General features: G+C 42.8%; 2 protein-coding genes and 1 long non-coding RNA gene across 3 annotated transcripts in view; 2 read left to right on the top strand and 1 right to left on the bottom strand.

The window, feature by feature from the left end:
- Positions 1-14,907, bottom strand: part of LOC147137381 (uncharacterized) — an 83,770-nt gene that overhangs the window by 7,125 nt on the left and 61,738 nt on the right. Inside the window, exons 5-6 of the long non-coding RNA XR_015089267.1 lie at positions 9,664-9,763; positions 9,454-9,546 (exon numbers count right to left, since the gene is read on the bottom strand). This is a non-coding gene — a long non-coding RNA (uncharacterized LOC147137381). The remainder of the gene's footprint in view (positions 1-9,453; positions 9,547-9,663; positions 9,764-14,907) is intronic.
- Positions 4,321-8,763, top strand: LOC147137383 (actin, alpha cardiac muscle 1). The gene is made up of 7 exons (XM_086049102.1): positions 4,321-4,355; positions 4,594-4,732; positions 5,028-5,352; positions 6,347-6,508; positions 6,590-6,781; positions 7,435-7,616; positions 8,519-8,763. Exons 2-7 carry the CDS (start codon positions 4,604-4,606, stop codon positions 8,660-8,662), a joined length of 1,134 nt encoding a protein of 377 aa, XP_085905228.1. The 5' UTR covers positions 4,321-4,355; positions 4,594-4,603; the 3' UTR covers positions 8,663-8,763.
- LOC147137382 (gap junction delta-2 protein) lies at positions 10,601-13,625 on the top strand. The gene is made up of 2 exons (XM_086049103.1): positions 10,601-11,102; positions 11,431-13,625. Exons 1-2 carry the CDS (start codon positions 11,032-11,034, stop codon positions 12,335-12,337), a joined length of 978 nt encoding a protein of 325 aa, XP_085905229.1. The 5' UTR covers positions 10,601-11,031; the 3' UTR covers positions 12,338-13,625.

Raw genomic sequence — 14,907 nt, 5'->3', positions numbered from 1 at the left:
TTGTAAATGGAAAACAGTCTTGGAAAACTTTGATATGTTTTGTAAGAGTTTCAGAAAAAAAGTCTGGCAAATATTTTGACCGTTCTTTATTCATGTTGAAGGAAGTGTTTCTATTCATAGAAATAGTCAGGATTTGAAAGCTCTTCCAAACATATTGACGCTGGGGATTTATGCCTCACTAACTTATTAAATGCCACAAGGAGAAAAACAAAAGTACTGTGCCTCACTTTCTCCTTAGTTTCTCCTTTAGAGTTTCTTTCTTCACCTTAATTCACTTTTCTATTAAAATTCTATTTCATTTAGTTTTTTTTTCCATTTAATTTCATTTAATTTTAATTTCATTTATTTGATCATTTAATTGGATTTTAGCTATTTGTAATTTTGCTTTGAATTTTGTTGTTGTTGTTTGTTTGTATTGTTATTTATTTTGTCTTAGTAGTGGCAAGAAAAAAGTGTGAGATTGACTTTAATGGTTTGATACAGTATATTACTTTGCCCTCCCGTGTCTGTGACAAAACTGTAAATGTACTTTTTATGACAGGGAGTGTTATTGGAGGCTCATTAATGAAGTTACATTTTTTTGTCGTTGCTTAAAACATCACATGTGCAGCATTGGGTATTTTGTGAGCAGAAGAGTAGGGGTGTTACGTTATAGCCTAACAGTCCAAACGTGCTTTATCTTTTAACGGATTTCAATGACATTATCATAGCTGAAGAAAATCACATTTCCAGAATTTCCATACAGGCCGTCATGTTGTGCTGTGAATCACGCACAGTGGATTCTTTGTCAAAGCTCTGAATAGGAGAAAATGTCTAGATAAAATATGCACAAGTCCAGGCGCGTAAAGAAGGATTTAGAAGCAAACTGGAGAAGGAATATGGACTAGAGTGCCAATTTGTGTATCGCCAAATTTTCACGTTTCTGCATGCGCCAATTCAGGAGTGGTCACAGTTTGAAAAATAGCAGAAGAAGCAAAAGCCGCAAGGGAAATAAGTGAACTTGGCCTTTTGACACATGATGGTATCCCCCACTCCTTAAAACCACAGCCTTTAATCAAGGACAACAAAGTATTTAAAATATTGTTTTGACAACAAACTGCCTATGTTTTAGCTGATTACAAACATCCCGAGGACAGACGACGTGTGCCAGAAGATTAAAAAAAATAAATAAATAAAAAACAGGAGCAGGATACGCCTGAAGGCAAACACACAAAGTATAAATAATGAACCAAAACTGAACATGGAAACTGTCGTGACATAATTCTAGATGGAAGACAATTTTACGTTTTGAAGCGTTCGATAACAATTTCTAAAAAATGGATTTAACTCATTCACTGCCAGACATTTTCAGACCCTCTTTTACCCTAACGTTTGAATTTTTTTTTTTTTAAATGTAAATAAATTCCTGGGATTGAATAGCTGGACTGTGAAAATACAAGTAAATTCATCAATGGCAGTGAATGAGTTAAAATACTCAATGACTTAAAATTCTAAATGTAGCGTTTTATATATAAATATATATATATATATAAACCCAGACATGGTGAAGCAACATGTGGCTAAATTTACCCAGTGTTTCTTTTCTTCCATTCTCCAGGTAACCACAAACAATTGCCTGCTTGTGATTACAACAATGCTTAGTTTAAGGTTAAGAATGTTAAAGGTCAACACTAAACAACAAAAAAACCTTATTTCCAAAAGGGAAACAATGGATTGGATTGTTTTTCCGGTGTTAGAATAGTGGATGCCGTAAGCTTGCATTCATTACATAAGAGGCCAACAAAGCAGAGAGGTCATGGCTGGGGGTCCGCTGACAACGACATATGATTCACGGCTCGCTGTGTGCCCTTTTTATCCCGTCCTCCTCGTCCGCGTGGCGGCGGCGGGAAAGCGACTGCGGCTCCTCCGCCAGTGGCCCTTTTTCCGCAACGTCGCCGCCCGTTTGGCGCCGAGCGGCAATGTCACCCCGCGTGCCTCCATCTTTGCCCGGGCGGCGAATAAAAGCAGAATATGGCACATGTCACAACAAGACATGTCCCCTAGGCGTTCGCTGTGCTGACGTCGCAAAGAATAGACGTTGTCAGCATCCGCAAACAACTTTTGGTGGGGGTGGAGGGGATTTTGCTGAAAGCAGCACGGTGGAATAGCGGTAGCATGTCCGGCTCACAGTTCAGTGGTTCGGGGTTTGAATCGCGGCTCCTGTGTTGAATTTGCATGTTCTCCGCTGGAGTCCCGAGACGGGCCCCCCCAAGCATCTCTGGATTGGATTGGATTACTGTTTTATTTTTATTTTACATGCTTAAAACACATTAAAATCGCCCCGCCACTCCCTCACAGTGGACTAGCATATCGTCGCTGCTTTGTGAAAAACACTCGACATATTTATCGTTTTTCTTATTTTTCCATGAATAGTGTTTTCGCATTGTAAACATTTTAAAAAGTTTCCAAAATTGGAGATGCATGTTTTTCAAAGAACAGCGACGATATACTGTGCTCTTGCATTTAGTTGAGCCACGTGTAGGCCTGTTTTACTACCGCTTCTCCTCTTTCTTGCCCCCTCTTCTCGGGCTAGGTGACGATGAATCCGATGCTGTTGCTGTACGAATCAAGCGGCGGTCGGCCGGGACAAGATCCGAGCTGGGTCGCTTTCCCGGAGGCGTTGCTATGGAGAATTCTGCAAGTGTACATTCCTTCTTTCTTCCACACATGCCAGCTGCGTAAGGATTGCTCATCCATGCCGTGCAATTAAGGTAATACAACACATATTTCCCATGAGGGCATGTCACGTTTTCATCAATAACAATCCAAAAAGCTCATTATCCGTATTGAAATGTATGGATTTCTATGCTAAATTGATCTATGGCCATACACGGGGCACAAATAGAACTCTGTTAATGTGGCCCATGTAGCATTTATATCATTCTAAGTCCTGTCATTTTTTTTATTAATATTATTAAAATTGCTTAATTACATTGGTTAATATTACTGTATTTATGTTTTTTAAACTTAACTAATGGATTGATTTTAAATCATAAAATGAAAAATATTTCAGTTTGCCCAACACTGTTGAAGCTCATTGACCATGTATGGTTTATTCATGTCGGAGAAGGAACATGAGCATCAAACTGTTTTTCTTTTTCTGGTGGGGGAGGGGGGGTCTTCGTGGCCCTCTTTGTGCCTCAAGGCCTTGAAAGAGGTAACAGCTGCAGACGCCAGCTGTTTAACAGGCGATCCGCTACTACACTACACTATACACTATAATAGTGCTACTGTGCGTCCAGACAGTCAAACTTGATCCTTGCAGGGCTTGCCCCTCAACCCCAAAAATAAACACAACAAAGACGCTGTATAATAGTAATGTTGTGGCTAAGAATGTCCCTATACGGTGGCAAAATTCTTCGGAAATCGTACAAATAGTTAAGCATTAAAACAAGTGAAATGTTAAATAAGAATTATTTTGACATTTCTGTTGGAACACACTACATACGTCAAATATATTCTTTTTAGAGGTGCAACAATTAATCGATTCATCAACAACTATTCTGAAACTCAAATAACGGTAATCGTTTTGACAGATTAATCGATTACTAATAGTAATAGCCCCAAAAAATGTTATCATAATTTTGAAAATTACTGACCCGTAAACATTTTTTTTCAGAAAAACAACATTTTTCTCTTGAAAAAGTTAAGCAAATGTAATTGTTTTAGGAATTAAAGATGGCTAGGGTATAATAGTTAGAGAACCCTCCATAAACAAGTCTGTTGTGCTAAAAATTTTACATTTCGTCACACTTAAATTCAATTCATTATAGCATTCCATAGAGAGAGAAATTAGTATGATAAATAACATATAATGTTTTAACGGAAATAGAAAAGACTGAAATGGCTTGCTGAATTTTTTTTTTTTTTAACGAAACAAGTTATATTTTGACATCATTTCAAAGCAGTTACAGATTTTTCAGTTGACATGTCATTCAAAATCCAACTAAATGCTGATCTTCTGCCTTCCTTGCATGATGAGCTTTGTTACGTCATGAGACCAAAATGTGTCACTGTTGACATGACAGGAGGAGGGTCTTCAGCATTGATTCACAAGTCTGAGTCAAGATCTAAAGAAGACGCTTGTCTTGGTCCGTCTGTCCTCACCACGACTGCCGCCGCCATCCATACATGGCGCGGACGGACTTCCCTGTCCCTGTCGTGCCATTCATGGAGCGCAGTTGTCAATGGCGCGGCGGGCTACCATACATGGAAAAAGCACAGCCCCCACTCTCGGGCTATAAAATGGGATGACCTGACACTCTGACACCTCCCCCCCTGGTTGACACTCTCCCAAGGTGCTCAGTGCTGATCTGGTGAGTTGGGGAACCCATGAAAGTGTGGATTTATGCCAAGAAGGTGGACTCGGTCGGGACTTGCTTTTTCACCCTCGACCATTGACTAACCATGTCATCATTTATCTGGAATCATTTCATCACTTGTTTCCATCACTCGTCCATCATTTTTGCTGTATTTTGAGGATTCGCGAGAATATCAAATGGGAATCTTCCATATCCTAATCGTCAATTTTTTATATCGCTTATCCTGTTTTAGAGGCGACACCATGTGCGACGACGACGAGACGACCGCCCTGGTGTGCGACAACGGCTCCGGTCTGGTGAAAGCCGGCTTCGCCGGGGACGACGCGCCTCGCGCCGTTTTCCCGTCCATTGTCGGCCGCCCTCGTCACCAGGTAAGGGTCGCCAATGTTTCCATGATTGAGGCCACAATTTGGTTCAATTGAATACCCCGGAATTGAATAAGAGATGAGATCCGTGCAAGTAAATGGTGTATGCAGGACTGTGGAAAAAAGCGGTTTTGGAGGACCTTTGTCGAGGGGTGGCGCGAATGCCAAAGAAAGGAAACCACGGACAAAATGTCCACAATCGCAGTGACAATTTGTTCAAATGTCCAACAACTGAACAAACACAGAGGTCTATGGTGTGTGATTTGCATAAGTGAGCTCCGCCTCCTCCGTGCTCTCTCAGGGCGTCATGGTGGGCATGGGCCAGAAGGACTCCTACGTGGGCGATGAAGCCCAGAGCAAGAGGGGCATTCTGACCCTGAAGTACCCGATCGAGCACGGCATCATCACCAACTGGGACGACATGGAGAAGATCTGGCACCACACCTTCTACAACGAGCTGCGGGTGGCCCCCGAGGAGCACCCCACGCTGCTGACCGAGGCACCCCTCAACCCAAAGGCCAACCGAGAAAAGATGACCCAGATCATGTTCGAGACCTTCAACGTGCCTGCCATGTACGTGGCCATCCAGGCCGTGCTGTCCTTGTACGCCTCCGGTCGTACCACCGGTACGTTGCCAACAGCGGACGGGAAGTCAAAATGCTTTGTTGCTGTAGTTAAGTCGATTTTTCAGGTATCTGCACTTAAATTGAGTATATTTCTTTTTATGACAACATTTTAAAAGAGATATTTGTGCTTTCAAGTTTTTTGTTTTTTTTTTTGAAATCAAAATAAGCTTGTTGTGTTTTAAATCCTCCACGGATAAAGACAATGCGTAAAAAAAAGAAAGGAAATAGGAAGGATAGTCAACCACGTTTGAGATTTGATTCATTGATTGGAGTCACAACAATTTCATCTCATTTAATGTCATTTACTTAAAGCGGGAGTCAACCCAAACATATTTTTTTTACAGAATATGTTCCGTGCAGGCCCACTCGTTGAAACAGGGCAATATGATTCAAATGAAAATGAGTTAAGCAGGAAAAGCCACCCATTTTGAGCCATCTCCGCGGGCGGCCATTTTGTCACTTTTGTCGACTGAAGATGAGCCTCAGGGCTCAGGTAACGACCAATCACGGCTCACCTGTTTTCTGAAACTGAGCAACGATTGGCCGTTATCTGAGCCGTGAGCATCTGTGATGTCATTTTCAGTTGACGGAAGTGACAAAATGGCCGCCCGCAGAGATGGCTAAAAACCGGTGGCTTTTGCTGCTTAACTTATATTTCATATTAATCATATTGCCTTGTTTCAACTAGTTTGCCTGCACAGAACATATTCTGGAAAAAAAATATGTTTGGGTTGACTTCCACTTTAAAGGAGATGAATCTTCGACTTTTACCACAGTATTGTTTTTTTACATACATATTTGTGTTTCTACCAAATGGGGAATGTACAATTAAAAAAAAAAAAAAAGAGCCACCACGACTTGACAGTGGTTTATGATAAACATCATCTGCGAAAGAATCAGCTCTCACAATATACAAGAAACCAAATCAGCTAATCAGAGACGGTAGGTGTGACTTTGGAGGTGTCAATCAATGATCAATTGATGACATTGTCAGGTATTGTGCTGGACTCCGGTGACGGTGTGACACACAACGTGCCCATCTACGAAGGTTACGCCCTCCCCCACGCCATCATGCGTCTGGACTTGGCCGGACGCGACCTCACCGATTACCTCATGAAGATCCTGACCGAGCGCGGCTACTCCTTTGTCACGACAGGTACGCCTCGACCCAATCCGTCCCCCCACCCCACCCCCCCTTTTGTTCCGCTTGACTAACGTTAACAATTTGCTTCTGTAGCCGAGCGTGAGATCGTGCGCGACATCAAGGAGAAGCTGTGCTATGTGGCGCTGGACTTTGAGAACGAGATGGCCACTGCCGCCTCCTCCTCGTCCCTGGAGAAGAGCTACGAGCTGCCCGACGGTCAGGTCATCACCATCGGCAACGAGCGCTTCCGCTGCCCGGAGACCCTCTTCCAGCCCTCTTTCATCGGTGCGTAGAAAGTCATCTCAAAGGAAGCCCTTCAAAGACTCGTCTTGAGGAATTCCCAACAGATGTCACAGAAGCAATATTTTTACATTAGACATGGTTTTGGCCGAAGCACAAAAACAGTGACTAAGGGAAGTTATTCGGTGAATAATGGATGCTCGGTTACCTCTGAAAAAAAATATGCATAACCAAGTATGCAGCGGTTTACTATTGTGGCCTGAACTCTAAAAGACCCCCGTGCCTCATTCCCCACAGTGCTTAGTCAACAACAAACAAATAAGCGCCTTACTGCAGATAGACACCAACTGTCCAGAATTCGAAGGTAGAGTACTTTTTTTTTTTTTTTTACTGGACATCAACCATAAAGCGTTTCTTGCATAAACGCAAACTTCATCTTGAAGTCTTTACTGCCGCATTTTGACAAGGGCCAACTGGAAGTCGTATTTTATCCCCCCTTGCGTTTTATTTAAAACAGCCGCATATCGTTAGCATTTGCTGCTGTCAGCTGTCGGGGGAAGCCGTCCGCCGTCGCGCATGTTACGGCAGCTGACAGCGGTGTCAGTTTCGCGATTGGGTCGCGGGGCATACACATGGGTAAGTTGACCCCCCCCCCCCCCAACCCTCGAGCCCCCACCAACGTGTGTGCTTCTGCACAGGCATGGAGTCCGCCGGCATTCACGAGACAACCTACAACAGCATCATGAAGTGCGACATCGACATCAGGAAGGACCTGTACGCCAACAACGTCCTGTCAGGCGGCACCACCATGTACCCCGGCATTGCTGACCGCATGCAGAAAGAGATCACCGCTCTGGCCCCCAGCACCATGAAGATCAAGGTAGCTATGAAATGTGATACTTTAGTTGGAAAGTGTACCAAAGATAAGCATCCCATTATTTTATAGCTGGAGGATTTTTCCAGCAAGAGTTACTGAGCAAAATGAAGGCGTATGACCTTCAACTTTAACCTCAAAACATCTTGCTGCAACGCATTTCAAAAAGATGGCCATTAAAAAAAAAAAAAAAAAAAAAGCTCCAAAAATGCAATGTGTGAAAATGTAAATCATAGTAACTATATTTCACAAGGGTTAGGAATACACAAACAGGTGGGCTGTGGGATATGGCTATAAAGCGTATCACAATATTCTGTCGTAAATATTTCATATTAGTCAATATCGGTATGTCCGAATCAATATTCACAAATTTGTTTTGTAAATATTTTTAGTCAATACTTTTGACTAGGTCCTCCAACACTACAAACATGGTCCTGAAAAACTACACATTGAATCAGGAAAACACTACAGTATATTCATTTTTCATCATTTCAAATTAATTAGATTCTTTTTTTTTTTGGGGGGGGGGGGGGGGTCCTAAATACATTCGAGAAATGCTGATTGAATATAAAGCTAGTTGGGCTCTGAGGTCTGCAGACAATTAGTGGAGCTCAGAGTTCAAAACAAACATGGTGAAGCAGCATTCAGCTGTTATGCTGCATGAAAATGGAATAAACTGCCAACAGAAGTCAGCCCAGAGTGCAAATGCTTTTGAATCCAGATTAAAAACAATGCTTTTGTTCCCGTGCCTTTGATGAACGTCTCATCAGCATTTTAAAATCAATTTCGGTCTTTCGGTAATTTTAGAATACTTTTGAATGAAATCAGCACATTCATGTTTCCTAATATTAAATGAATGTGTAAAACGGTCAGGATGTGGAAATATTTTTTTTTTTGCTCGCATTCAGATCATCGCCCCCCCTGAGAGGAAGTACTCTGTGTGGATCGGAGGCTCCATCCTGGCCTCCCTGTCCACCTTCCAGCAGATGTGGATCAGCAAGCAGGAGTACGACGAGGCCGGCCCCTCCATCGTCCACAGGAAGTGCTTCTAGGCCATCCCGCCTTCCTACCAAAGCAGCAGTTCTTCTGCTACCATTTGTTTACAATTTATACATGTATAGCTTTATAAATAAACAAGAACCCGGGACTTGCACCACGCGCGTCTTTGCCTTCTTTACGGCTCGCTTTGGCAGTCGAAGTCAGACAAATGAGACTGGCTAATGCAAGGTGAGCTGCTCTTAAATTAAAACCGGATAACAAAAGAAAGTGCCCTTGGTTTCACGTGATTGACGAATAAAGGTTATTAAAGATTTGAATTAGAAAAGATTAGAGCCAGCGGAGAAGATAAGCCACGGCGTCGTTTCATTGAGGGAAAACACAGGTGGTCATGTGACCTCCCTAATCCCTTTTGGTACATTGATGGACAAACCTCACTCTGGCCTACTGAGATAATAACAATCATCATCATCATCATCATCATCAAATTCAAAGGTCTAATATCATTACAGTCAAGTCAACGTTGTGTATGGTGATTGCGTCACTGCACTACAATCTATGCGCTATTTTTACAGCTACAGATAGGGTTGCCGATTTTCTCACTCCTAAATAAGGGACAGGTCCAAGCTGGTGTGAGAATGATGTACGAATTTTGGATTTTTTTCTCATTTTCACGTTAATGCTGAAACCACATTCACGTAAAAATAAGGAAAAACGAAAACAAAAAAAATGGACAGTGTTTTTCACAGGACAGCGACGATATGTCACCTCATATGAAACCACAATTTGGCTCTTTTCATCAAAAAACGTCTGTAAGAAATCTGAAATGTAAAAGAGTGTGACTCACCAAATTTAGTTTTTCCCTGGATATTTCTGTCTGCTTTCACCTCATATGAAACCACAATTTGGCTCTTTTCATCAAAAAACGGGTGTAAGAAATCTGAAATGTAAAAGAGTGTGACTCACCAAATTTAGTTTTTCCCTGGATATTTCTGTCTGCTTTCGACTGACTCAAGCAGTCTTCTGTCATTTTACGCAGCCAGAGAGAAGTCCTTACCTGACAGGTGGAGTGATTGCCGCTTGTTCTGAGATCTGATCCAGGATCTGGCATGTGCAGTACCGAGAGTCTCCATTAGGAGCGCTGTAATGTGCCATCACTGTTTAAGAACAGACAGATTTGGTGATGCACCGAGGGGAGTAACAATTTGGTGGCAGAAAATTGATCCAACCTTTCGCCTGCTCAGACCACATCAAACACCCGCCCAGGGTGGACAGCTGGCAAAGCTATCAGAGGGCCTCCAATTTCCCACTTCAGGGTGCCAATGTCAATACTCATGTGAGTGACTAGTGTGCCACATTTAAAGGGAATGAAAGGAGCAACTGTGGTCATGTTTGAAGTCGGCTGCGACCACTCCCAGAGAGGCGCGGCTCTCCCTCTTGCAGATCCGCCGGCGTGCGCTCGGCTGCGAAATTAACAACAGTTGGTCTAATTTGCCTTTAGGCAGAGATGACACGTAGGATTTACACCAGTCATGAAAAATGAACCCATAACATTTCACGAAAAAACATTTTATTTTACGATGAGAAAGTCGGAAAATTATTCATTTATTTTCTTATTTGGTGCCCTCTTCTCAAAAATATATTTAAATAATACAAAGTATTCTGAAAAAAAAATATATATATATATATATATATATATATAATTTTTTTTTTTTTCATAGGTATTATGAAAAAAAAATACTTTATATTATATTGTATTATAAAGGATTTTTTAAAACCATCTAATTGGCCCTCATGCAGCACATATAATTCACTGTGCCTGCCCTGTGCATAAACTGCATTCTATGTTCAAGTGAAGTGAATTACTCCAAACCAGAAGCCCCATGCACGCGCGTGCGAGGAGGAGGAGGAGGAGGAGGAGGAGGAGGAGGAGGAGCAGGGAGGAAGAGGAGGTGGTGGGGGCAGTACTTAAAGGCGGATTAACGCTGGCAAAGACATTCAAGGCGAGCTCCCCTCCACGCAGACACCTGATGTGAGGATCGTGCGCATCGGAGGGCTTAGAAAGCAACACCCCCCCCCCACCACCACCACCACCACCACCACCCACCACCACCAACCCCCCTACTTGCTGCCTCCACCACCGCCACATGACGGGGGGGCAACGTGGCGGCGGCGGTGTGGCGGTGGGAGCGCGCGGCACACGCAGCGGGACGCGCAGGCAGACAAAGAGACGCTCGGCGCGGCGGGATGAGCTCTGACGCCGAGCTCGGACTCTTTTTCGGGGGGAACTAAAACAAACGAAAACCCCAAAAAAAGAAACAAAGAAGAAGACCAATTTTTAATCTTTTTTTTTTTTTTTTTTTGTGGGAAAGACTGCTGGACCACCACCACTTGTGCCCTCTTCTGCTCCTCCGGATGCTCAGAAATGGGGGAATGGACTATACTAGAGAGGCTCCTGGAGGCTGCTGTCCAGCAGCACTCTACTATGATAGGAAGGTAAGGCGAGAAGAAGGACAAGAGACCGCAGCAGCCTCCAGGATCGTCTTTAGCATGGTCCACAGTCCCCCAGCTTCTGTCTTGTGCGCCCCCCCCCCCACCCACCTCTCACAGGACCCTGTCTGTACCCCCCTCCTCGTCTTCGTGTGTGTGTTGTGGTTTGCACTATAGATGTTGAATTAGGGTTAGACGGTAAGCGAGAAAAGGGCTTCAGCACTGGACAGCTCCCACGCGTCAAACCCGCACTCAACATGCGCCCGTTGTCCCCTTTGAAACGAGTTCACTTGTTTTCACTTTGTTTTTGTTTTTTTTCTCCTTATTGAAAAAGGATCCTGCTGACGGTGGTGGTGATTTTCCGCATCCTGATCGTGGCCATCGTCGGGGAGACGGTGTACGATGACGAGCAGACCATGTTCGTGTGCAACACGCTGCAGCCGGGCTGCAACCAGGCGTGCTACGACAAGGCGTTCCCCATCTCGCACATCCGCTACTGGGTCTTCCAGATCATCATGGTGTGCACGCCCAGCCTGTGCTTCATCACCTACTCGGTGCACCAGTCGGCCAAGCAGAAGGAGCGGCGCTACTCCACCGTCTACCTGACGCTGGACAAGGAGCCGGACTCGCTGCTGAAGCGCAGCGGGATCCTCGGCGGCGTCGGAGGCGGCGGCGGGGGCGGGGGCGGGGGCGACGATTCGGCCAAGAAGATCAAGAACACGGTGGTCAACGGCGTGGTGCTGCAGAACACCGAGAACTCCACCAAGGAGGCCGAGCCCGACTGCCTGGAGGTGAAGGAGATGCCCAACTCGGCGGCCGCCAGAACTACAAAGTCCAAAATGAGGCGGCAGGAGGGCATCTCGCGCTTCTACATCATCCAGGTGGTGTTCCGAAACGCGCTGGAGATCGGCTTCCTGGTGGGGCAGTACTTCCTGTACGGCTTCAACGTGCCCTCGGTGTACGAGTGCGACCGCTACCCGTGCATCAAGGACGTGGAGTGCTACGTGTCGCGGCCCACCGAGAAGACCGTCTTCCTGGTCTTCATGTTCGCCGTGAGCGGCTTCTGCGTGGTGCTCAACCTGGCCGAGCTCAACCACCTGGGCTGGCGCAAGATCAAGACGGCGGTGCGCGGCGTGCAGGCCCGAAGGAAGTCCATCTACGAGATCCGGAACAAGGACCTGCCGCGGATGAGCGTGCCCAATTTCGGGCGCACGCAGTCCAGCGACTCGGCTTACGTCTAGAGAGGACAGCAGCCTGACCCCCCCTCCCCCCCTCCCAATTCCTCCTTCCAGACACTCTCCTTCCACGTTTGGAACTTATGACTATTACGCACGCCTGAATACGTGTCATGACTTTTCAACGGTGGGCAAGTTTGATTTCCCCTTTCTTTCCATGAATTTTGGGCTTGGATTACGCGTGCGCCGGCTTGCTAATTTTATGGTTATTATTGCACTGATGCATCTTTTATTCAGTTTGTACTACATAAGAGCAACCGCGTGTTAACTACTACACGGACTGGACACTTCATTAGGTACCCCCAGTGATCGTGGTATTTTCTTCCGGGAATTAACCGAACAATAATACTGATGAGTGGGCTTAGCATCAAACAAAGCCTCCGAAAACCACATTCATTGAAATGCTTTCGATGTACCTAATGATGTGACCAAGTCCCCTTTGAAAATGCACTAAAAGGAGGTAAACACCTGAAAGCTTGATCCAAAAATGTGCTTTTATCATCTTTACCTGTAGTTAAATGGCACCATCAACAGGACACTAATATATCCATATACATATAGAAATATATATATATATATAAATGTATAAACACATACATGTCAGTATTTTTTGTTGCCTGTCACACCACTTGACCTTAAACCATAACAGCCGCTCCATTGCTTTCTTATATCAACCGTCGCTGCAAACGCTAACGTCTGTGACTTTACCTTAATGATTTTTTCTTTTTTTTTGTAGGACACACCAAAGCGCCCACAGATTTTTATTATTTGTTTAGCGTTTTCTCTTTTTTCGCTTTTCTTTGTGTAATCAAGTGCCATACTTGTATATAGACATGAAATAAATGTATACATATATAAATAAATTATATATATATATATAGTATATATATAAAATATAAAATTGAAATATTCACCAATCAATGAGAAACGTATTTCCCTTGCTTGATGCTAACTAATGCCCATTTTTTTTTTTAAATGCTTTCAATGCATTTATTGTGATATCAATGAATAAAAAAATGCATATGGACAGCATTAATTCAACTGTGGGAAATGAAGAAATTAAGTCTTTTTTTTTTATTGCCCTTCACACACACACACATGAACAAAAGCCTCCAATTAAGGAAAATAGCACAAATTGACTTTTTTTTTTTTTTTTTTTTGTAATTAAAAAAAAAACTGCTCTGGTGCTACAGTGTTGCTTTGTTTTTCAAAGAATGGTTTAAAAATGTAACCAAAAAGACATCAGAATAAGGAATGATGAGCAAATAAAAAGTGGCATTCATGTACACCACAAGTGTGTGAGGCACATTTTTTATTTATTTATTTTTTTTAGTGCGACGGTTGACACTCTTACAGTACGTGTGCGCGTGTTCGTTTGTGTGTGTGTTCGTGTGTGTGTGTGTGTGTGTGTGCATGTCCTTGGTGCAGTAGCCACGCCCGCTCCAATGCGGGACACACCTTTTACGCGGGTGGTGCCGCATCACTAACGCACAAGTCACTATTTTATGCAGCGGACTCAACATTAGGTGCACCTGAGCACTTGAATGAGTACGAAACGATCTGCCTTTAAAATCACGAGAAGTCAGTTTTGATTGACACTATATGGGTGAGGTATTCAGGTATTCGCAGATGTGATTTTTTTTTTTTCTACACACGGATATTAAAGAGTTAATTGCTCAGCCCTTTTGAACTCAGTTGCTAAACAAAACAGCAGCACCTACAGGGGAGCGTTAAAAAGGATTTCAGCTTCGTCAAACGGTGCATTAATGATCTTGCATTACGTGGACAACACAATATGATAATATCAAATAAATACATACAAATATATTCTAAGATATAATATATATTTCAGTTGTTCTCGAACTTTTACACTAAGTACTACCTCAAAAAATATGTCTCCAAGTACCAAGATCTCTCATGACGGACATTAGAATGCAATCAAGTAGTACTGTAGGCCTAAGTGTTTATCAAAAATGAGAAAGAGATTTTATTCCTAAAATGTATATTAATTCTTGTAAACAAGAACAACACTAACACGGCGCTTGGATGTCGGAACGCAACAAGTACATAAAGAATGATTCAATAATAAATATACTGCACATAAAAGTTACATTTGTACACATAATTGTGCTTGTTTGGAAACCCCCCAAAAAAACAGTTGAAGATTAAATACAACTGAACAGTACTGAAAAAAAGAATGATTTTTAAAGGAAAAGGAAAAATGCAAGCTTCATTCGAATATGTTTGTTTGTAGTTCGTGTTTTGAATGTTGGAAATTTTATGTACCACTATAGTGGTAACTTGCACCATGCTGTGCACCATTTTGATTTAAAAAAAAAAAATATGCATGACGCAAATTATATCGACGTTACCACATGTAACTTTGATTGTTTTTTTTAAAATTACATGTTATTGATTGTTTTTTTTTTAAATTAAATTCATTAATCATTGTACAGTTTTTTTTTTGTTTTAAATATTAGTCCAAAAATAACTTCCACTTACGTTTTACTATACATTCTATATGTAATGTGTATGATATACTTATTTTATATTATCTTGTAAGGTTTTTTAAAAGC

The sequence above is a fragment of the Filicampus tigris genome, chromosome 13 (genome assembly GCF_054856515.1).
Source record: "Filicampus tigris isolate MCC_2025a chromosome 13, RoL_Ftig_1.0, whole genome shotgun sequence".
Lineage (NCBI taxonomy): Eukaryota > Metazoa > Chordata > Actinopteri > Syngnathiformes > Syngnathidae > Filicampus > Filicampus tigris.
This window is presented reverse-complemented; position numbering and strand designations above follow the sequence as displayed.